This window comes from Penaeus japonicus, unplaced genomic scaffold (assembly GCF_977035675.1).
Source record: "Penaeus japonicus unplaced genomic scaffold, GWHDUDI00000001_assembly GWHDUDI00000007, whole genome shotgun sequence".
In the NCBI taxonomy this organism is placed as follows: Eukaryota; Metazoa; Arthropoda; class Malacostraca; order Decapoda; family Penaeidae; genus Penaeus; species Penaeus japonicus.
In genome coordinates this window covers 44,006,243-44,013,742 of record NW_028234409.1, presented here as the reverse complement: position 1 = coordinate 44,013,742, position 7,500 = coordinate 44,006,243, and the positions used below count along the sequence as shown (strand labels likewise).

General features: G+C 35.8%; 1 protein-coding gene across 4 annotated transcripts in view; it reads right to left on the bottom strand.

Moving 5' to 3' along the window:
* The window catches only part of LOC122267712 (uncharacterized), a 55,249-nt gene that overhangs the window by 16,710 nt on the left and 31,039 nt on the right, over positions 1–7,500 (bottom strand). For 2 of the 4 annotated variants that reach the window (XM_086538758.1, XM_086538760.1), the window contains 2 exons: positions 5,687–5,728; positions 119–361 (listed from right to left, as the gene is read on the bottom strand). In XM_086538758.1, the coding sequence (XP_086394884.1) occupies positions 119–361; positions 5,687–5,728 (285 nt within the window). The remainder of the gene's footprint in view (positions 1–118; positions 362–5,686; positions 5,729–7,500) is intronic. The other 2 variants (XM_086538761.1, XM_086538759.1) reach the window with 2 other exon arrangements.

Genomic DNA, 7,500 nt, shown 5'->3' with positions numbered 1-7,500 from the left:
ACTTTGAAAAGCTATCACTACACCAAACTCTGCAGTGAAAAGTCTAGTCTGTGAAATACTTCAATACAGAAATTACAAACAACAATAGACATCTATCTTGACAGTCTCTACAGCTCACCATTACAAACTTCTAAATTGTGCTGCGAATTATAGGGGCTATCTGGAGGTGTGGAGAGGTCAGACCCTTCCCTGGAAGGAGTCGCGTGAGAGGCATAACGTCGTGGAGGCTGCAGACCTCGCATTGGGCGACGGGGGCTGCTCGTGGGATGGGGACCCGACAACAGATCCTCCTGAGAACTGGTTGCCGATCCCCCGGAACCACCCGAAGCATAGGGGATTCCAGTACTTCCTGCACGTATACCTGACAAGGGAGGCCTAAGTGTAACTACGGGACCTTGGCGTGCTTCGAGCTCAAAGAGTGTGTACTGCAGTCACTTCACAAGGATGAAGTGGCCAGGCGATCAGAGCACATCAGGCAATAAATCCTGGATAAAATGGCACCATGTCCTAACTTCTATTTCCCTTTCCTTTTTTTAAAATAGATAAAGGCAATGTCTCAGTTCAAATTGCAAGCACCAAAAATCTATTGGTACAAAGTGATAAAAGAGCTAATAATGAATAACCCTCCCGCATAAAAGCCCCCCCCTCAAAAAAAAAAAAAAGTAATAACAATAATAATAATAAATGAAACTAAATAAATATAAAAGCAATTTTGTAGCCTACTGGCAACAAGACATTAAACAGAATCTCATATGCATATGTATTTCCTTTATGCAATTCTGGTTATCTGCATCTATCAATGCCGTTTAATCTATAACAAACCATTAATGTAAATACAAGCTGCCAAATGTGTAAACTCAACTGGCAGTATTATAAAAACTAATTGCATATGCTGTCATGCCTTGTAAAGCCAATCTATCAAGCAAAGCACATATCATAAAATCTTCAAAAAAAACAAAAAACATATATAAGTACTAGTTGCACTAAGAAATCCAATAATCCTTATCAATATATTTTCTAAACATCCCTATGAATGAAATCTATAAAAAGATGTTCAAATAATTCATAGTCTGATAAGTTCCTGCTAGTGGGCCCCTATACACCTCACTTCACAGGTATATGATACAGATTATGTTGGCACATGAATCAGTACAACATTTATCAATTTTGTGCATCTGTGAGATGAGGTACGTAGGCATCAGACACAACTAAATCTGAACCTGGATTACTTGAACATCACTAGCAACATTCACCAGTACAGATATGAAGTGCCATACTTAAGCAAGGTGAAACAGTTGAAGAAAATAAGGGCAATCCATTAAGTACAAACCATGAAGCAAAATAATAGGCAACTGAATTAGTTGGTCAATGTGGCTTGCTGTTAAAAACCTGTATCAATCCTCTTTATGCTGATCATCTGTTGATCATCTTTTCTTTCTGAGGGTCAGAAGTATTTTCATATACATCTGTATACTGTACTTTTTATTATATGTACATTCAAAACAATGAAGACTATTGTTCTACGTCACATCCACCATTCCTCTATGACAATTAAATATACTTCCGGATACGGTAAAACTGATAATCTATCCTTTCTCAAAATGAAACAAGTACAACTTATTGGAAATAGAATCTAAAAAGTTAAAGCCTTATGATTTTTTAACAAGCAAAAACTGTGTTCAGGACATGTGTAATTAACAGGAATTCCCATAAAGGTAAGAGGAGGAGGAGGAGGAGGAGGAGGAGGAGGAGGAGAAGCAGAAGGAGGAGAAGGAGGAGAAGGAGGAGAAGGAGGAGGAGAAGGAGAAGGAGGAGGAGGAGAAGCAGAAGGAGGAGAAGGAGAAGAAGAAGGAGGAGGAGGAGGAGGAGGAGGAGGAGGAGGAGGAGGAGGAGGAGGAGGAGGAGGAGGAGAAGGAGAAGGAGGAGAATAAGAATAAGAATAAGAATAAGAATAAGAATAAGAACTCTAAGCTACACTAATCATAAATTAACCCATTCACGCCGGTTGACGTGGTAGCACATATTGTGGTTTTCGCATCAGACACCCTGGACGAGCTATGAGGGGAAGCCGTACGCTCGGGTAGAGCGAGTGGGCAACCCAGGCTCGCAGCTTGTGCGCCCAAGAATCTCGAGGCGTTAGGCTTATGCGTTCGAGAACCCCGGTATTGCGACCGCGCAAAGCCGGAACATCCCCGGCGTGAATGGGTTAACAGATCCTTGATTCATAGGTATCAAAACCATGCCATTTATGTCATTTCTATTTTTTAAGAAGCTTGTTAAAAATAGTGCATTGTCAAATTAGATTTCTATTCTCATCACTAAAGGTTTTCTTGGAACATTATCAATTCCCATGTAGGGAAGGACAATACCGACATTCTTATATAGGAATGTAAGCTAATGCAGACATTCTTTTGTAAGAATGTAAGATAATAAAAACATTCTTGTAATTTGCAGATTCACGGTTGCCAACTTGGGAGCTAAAATGTGCTACCATAATTATATCAAACTATACATTACTAGTATTTTCACTAAATTCACATAATTATGATTGGAATGTGACAATTTTCTATATCTGGTATTTGGTGATGGTTTTCGGCGAAGATACATCAGTTTAGTAGCAACATTCTTAACAGTCTAGTAAATGGTTTTCCTAACATGACATAGTAAGGCATTCCCACCAGAGTTATTGCTAAATATCAAAATATATGTTTGGTTAGCCTGTATCAAAAATATAATTTTTTATCATAAAATAGTGATATAAAATTATAAAACCACCCCTCCATGTATGTATATATATATATATATATATATAGATATATATATATATATAAATATATATCTATATCTATATATCTATATCTATATCTATATCTATATCTATATATATATATATACTTACAAGACTTGTAACTTAAGCCAATATATTTTTGTGTTTGCATCATATCTTCTCCTTTATCTCCTAATAATAGCCTCTTTTTCTAGTAAACTGTGCTGTGTTTACTCATCATTGTTTGCCAAAATGTGAAAGAGGATATGCTCTCTTTATACAACTTCATAACATAATAGTAACAACTAAATGTGATGATCAACCTATAAAATAAAATCAAGCTGACAGACCCCCACCATTTTATCAATCTTGTGCTCAAGGTTAGCCAACAAAATTCAAGGACACCTCCTATTCTATCTTGAATGTTTGTTTAAGCATAAATTATCTTAACCATTAGTAAGATAAAAAAAAAAAAAAAAAAAATGTGAGTACTTCTTGCATCAAGGAAACACAGCACACTAAGTCTAAAAGCTTTCAAGCAGTCAACAGTTTAAGGAATAATAAATAAGTCTCAGAATAAACTCCTTAAATTCTTCCATGCTCTATACCACGGTCTTGTCTCAAAAGCTGAAGCGTAAGAGCAGTAAATGTGGAAGCTTGAAGGCTGGTCAACCAAAAGCTAAAGCACACATATGCATAATAATAGCCTTCTTTTATCATAAATCTCTCCACTGAAGTACACATCTTTTTCATAGAAGGCAAAAACCTTTAAATACCCCTCCATCATGGCATGTGGAAAGTGTACCAGTCCAAAAACAATTTGCCACCCTTCTCAGAATAAAAAGAAAGTAGAAAGACAAAGAAAAAAAGGTTAACGGTAACACAGATTCTCTTCCAAAATTAAGAATAACAGTAAAAAACAAAAATAAACTTTAATCATATATTGCTTATTACTTTTTGAAAAAAAAAAGAAAAAAAAAAAAGAGAGAAAAAATAAATAAATAAAAAATAAAATAAATAAATATAGCAGTAATAAAATAATAGTAATGATAATAATAATAATAGTATCAACATCGGTGAAAAAATACCATAAATGATAAGAACAAAGATTTTTTAAAAATCATATCAAAAATAATAATTACACCAATAAAAACATTCCCTAAAACACATTACCAATCCTTAAGGAAAAATCACAAAGAGCATCCAGTATCAACACAGCTGGCCATAAAGACAACACAGTAACAACAGCTTGCAAGCAGTTGGTTTTAAGTCGTAATTTGGCGCAAGGTTTTAGAATCATCACCTCAAGGGACGTACTCATTCCTCATTGCTGGTCAGGGGTTTTTACGGTTCTCGGTCTACAGCTAACACTTTGAAAATGTGTATAAAAACAAATTTCAAAAATTGAAAAAGATAGAAAAAAAAAACAGGAAAAATGGCTTCACATTTAGAAGCCTTCCCATGCACTAAAGTCTCAGCCTCAAAACATTTTTTAAGGGATATGGGAGAAAAAAACGGAATCATACTTACTCGCTCCAAAGGTTTCCTTTGATGTTAATAAAATCCATGTCACTAAGCAGAAAGTTGTGTTACTTAACAATTCTTGCTTACAATAGGAGTCATATATATTCTTTAAAAGATTCTCTATACTTTAAATCTAAAAAAAAGAAAGAAAAAAAAAAAAAAAAATTGAAAATCCTTACGTGATTCTCTTTCCAGAAAGGTGGGGAGGGAGAAAGTGGAAGAGAGAAATGGAGAAAGAGAAAAAAAAAAATCACAATCTACATAATTCTCCCATATCTTAACTGTACCAGCACTTTATACAAGGGTTACAGCTAATTCTCCACATACCAAAGATATCCCTGAAGCTGGAGAAAAGATGCTAACTGGCATCAATCTGTTTGTCACACAAAAGTCAAGATACATAATCAAATAACAGTTTGTAGAGAGTTTGGATCAAGTTACTCCTAACAGCTAAACATGTGCCATTGTGATTTCTTTTTTACACGAAGCATCTACACTCACATGTTCATTAGAGTTACATAATAGTAATGGGCTCTGTCAAAATTACAAATTCATTTACTCTGTAATTGTTCAAGAAAGTAATTTCAAACCAATAAGGATACTCAATAGTGTACACATAAATTTGTAATGCACATTATGATTTAATGAAATAGAAGCCAAGATGATTTTACCAGTATATTTTCCTATCATATTAACTACCATCTGCTCAAAACATGCACTCACAAAACAAATAAAGTGACACTCAGTGTACTACCTGATTAACAGAATATTTTCCAACAATAATGAGTGATTCACATCAAGCATTACAAATCTAAAAACAGCAATCTATAAAAACTCATTTACACAAGTTTGAACCTTCTGTATCTATTCTGGGTCCAGCTTTACACAAAAAAATATATTTATATTTGTGTGAACTGCATTCAATATGTAATACTTCTGTGCCTCAAAAATACATGTAAAATGTGTAAAATGCACATGTGGGCAGTCCTCAGAAAATGTGCTATGAATTTGCATGGATGCTTGCTACCTTAAGGCCTTGGAGTGGAAGTGTAGAGCAAACTAGAGAAAAAACAATGTTTCAAAAGAGCTACGGCATACAAGACATTTCATAATCATTCCACAAGTTCAACTGTTAAAGCTAAGACCATGTAAAGCTACAGAGAAAAGGGCATGCACAGGCCTTAGAAAAAATACCCACATTGCAAACGTATACATGAGGTATAAAAAAAGAGGTCTAAAACATTTTTTTTTTTTTTCTATCTACTAAGCTTAATTCAGCAAGAGTAAAAGTTTAAGTCATTAGCAAAAAAGGAGACATTCAACAAACTTTTGTGTGTACTTCCAAAGCTTTACTCAAATAGTCTTTTAATCTTAAGCGAGTCACAAGCCACATACCTGGTAATCTTGAACCTCTTCTTGGGTCAGGAAGCTTTAAACCTGCAATTTGAACCCCTGTTAAGTTAATAGTTGGAGACAGAAAAAGGAGGGGGGGAGAGAGTGAGAGAGGGTTGGTATTTGCATCACTGTAAAACCAGGGGAGGGTGTAAGTGCATGATTCTTGCAGTAATGTCAATGTATACTGCTTAATAAGCCAGAGGTAATTTCTATACCTTATTAAACTCTATGTGAAAGATTTAGGAAAAAAACAACTTTTAATTCTTAACCAAAGTGGGGTGAAAATTATCTCAAATTTGACATCAGAAATGTGAAATTTCACATGATTTTGGCATTACTGCACGTACTGCGGCATTACTGGGTTACTGTCAATAGAAGATATATCAATATCAGGCAAGAGGGTGTCTGGCTCAGATATGACAACACTACCTCTTAAGATTTGAACAGCATTTACTTTCAAGAGAATGAAATCCAACACCTATTCATCAAATCTTAAGAAATGTGTGAACAGTTGTCTATCATGCCCATTGTTTGGCAGGCAAAGAGGCTGAAACACAGTGAGTTGAGCTCAAGAACAGGTGTTTTGACAACAAATATGAGGTTAAGATAGTAACTCAGAAGATACATGCTTACATTACATGGATTAGACTAAAAAAAAAAAAAAAGATAACAAGAAATTTACAAAAAGGCAAATTTGGATATTCAAGTGTTCTTTAAGATAAAACATATTTTTGCTATGCATTCATTTCACAATACTGAGAAAGATATTAATATAAAATATACACATGTCATCTTATATGGATTTAGTTGTTATTTCTCCCTAGCAATAAGATGCAAAATTCAATCATATAGAATAATTCATTTCAAAATAAAAAACAACAAAAACAAAGTTCAGGAACAGAGAAACTCGCATGAAATTGGGCAAACAGCTTCACCCAAACCACCACCTTAAACTGAAGACCCACCAACACTCTGTATAATATGCTAACATGTGAGAGGTCCCTCCAAAGGCAAAAAAGTATAAGTCTCAAGTTACTGGATGCTGTGCTAGACCAACTCCTTTTTCATCAGTACTGTCCTTTGAGTAACTTTTGGTGGTGTTCAAGGTGTTGTCTCTTGTTTGTTTGGACCTTTTTAGTGTGCATGGGCCTCAGGCCATTGTGAGGCTTAAAAGAGCATAAATGATGATTAATGCTGTGTGTTGAGTGTGTCGTGTGTGTGTGTGTGTGTGTGTGTTGTGTTTGTGTGTGTGTAGTGTGTGTGTGGATGTGTGTATGTGTGGTTGGTGTGTGTGTGGTGTGGTGTGTGTGTGTGTGTTGGTGTGTGTGTGTGTGTGTGTATGTGTATGTGTGTTGGTGTGTTTTGTTGTGGTTGGGTGTGTGTGTGTGTGTGTGTGTGTGAGGTCGTGTTGTGTGTGTGTGTTGTTTGTGTGTGTGTGTTATTGTGTATGTGATGTGTGTTGGTGTGTGGTATGTGTGTGTTGTGTGTGTGTGTGTTTGTTTGTATGTGTGTTGGTGTTGTGTGTGTGAGTGTATGTGTGTTGGAGTGTGTGTGTGTTGTGTGTGTGTGCTGTGTGTGTGAGTGAGTGTATGTGAGGTTGGAGTTAGAGTGTGTGTGTGAGTGTGAGTGTGGGTGAGGGGGTGAGTGTGTGTGGTGTGTGTGTGTGTGTGAGTTTGTGTGGTGGATGTATGTGAGTGTTGTGTGTGTGTGTGTGTGTGTGTGAGTGGCTGTCTCTGTGTGTTTGTATCTGTAAGAATGTATGTATGTATGGGTCTGTATGTATGTCTAATATATATATATATATTATGTGGTGT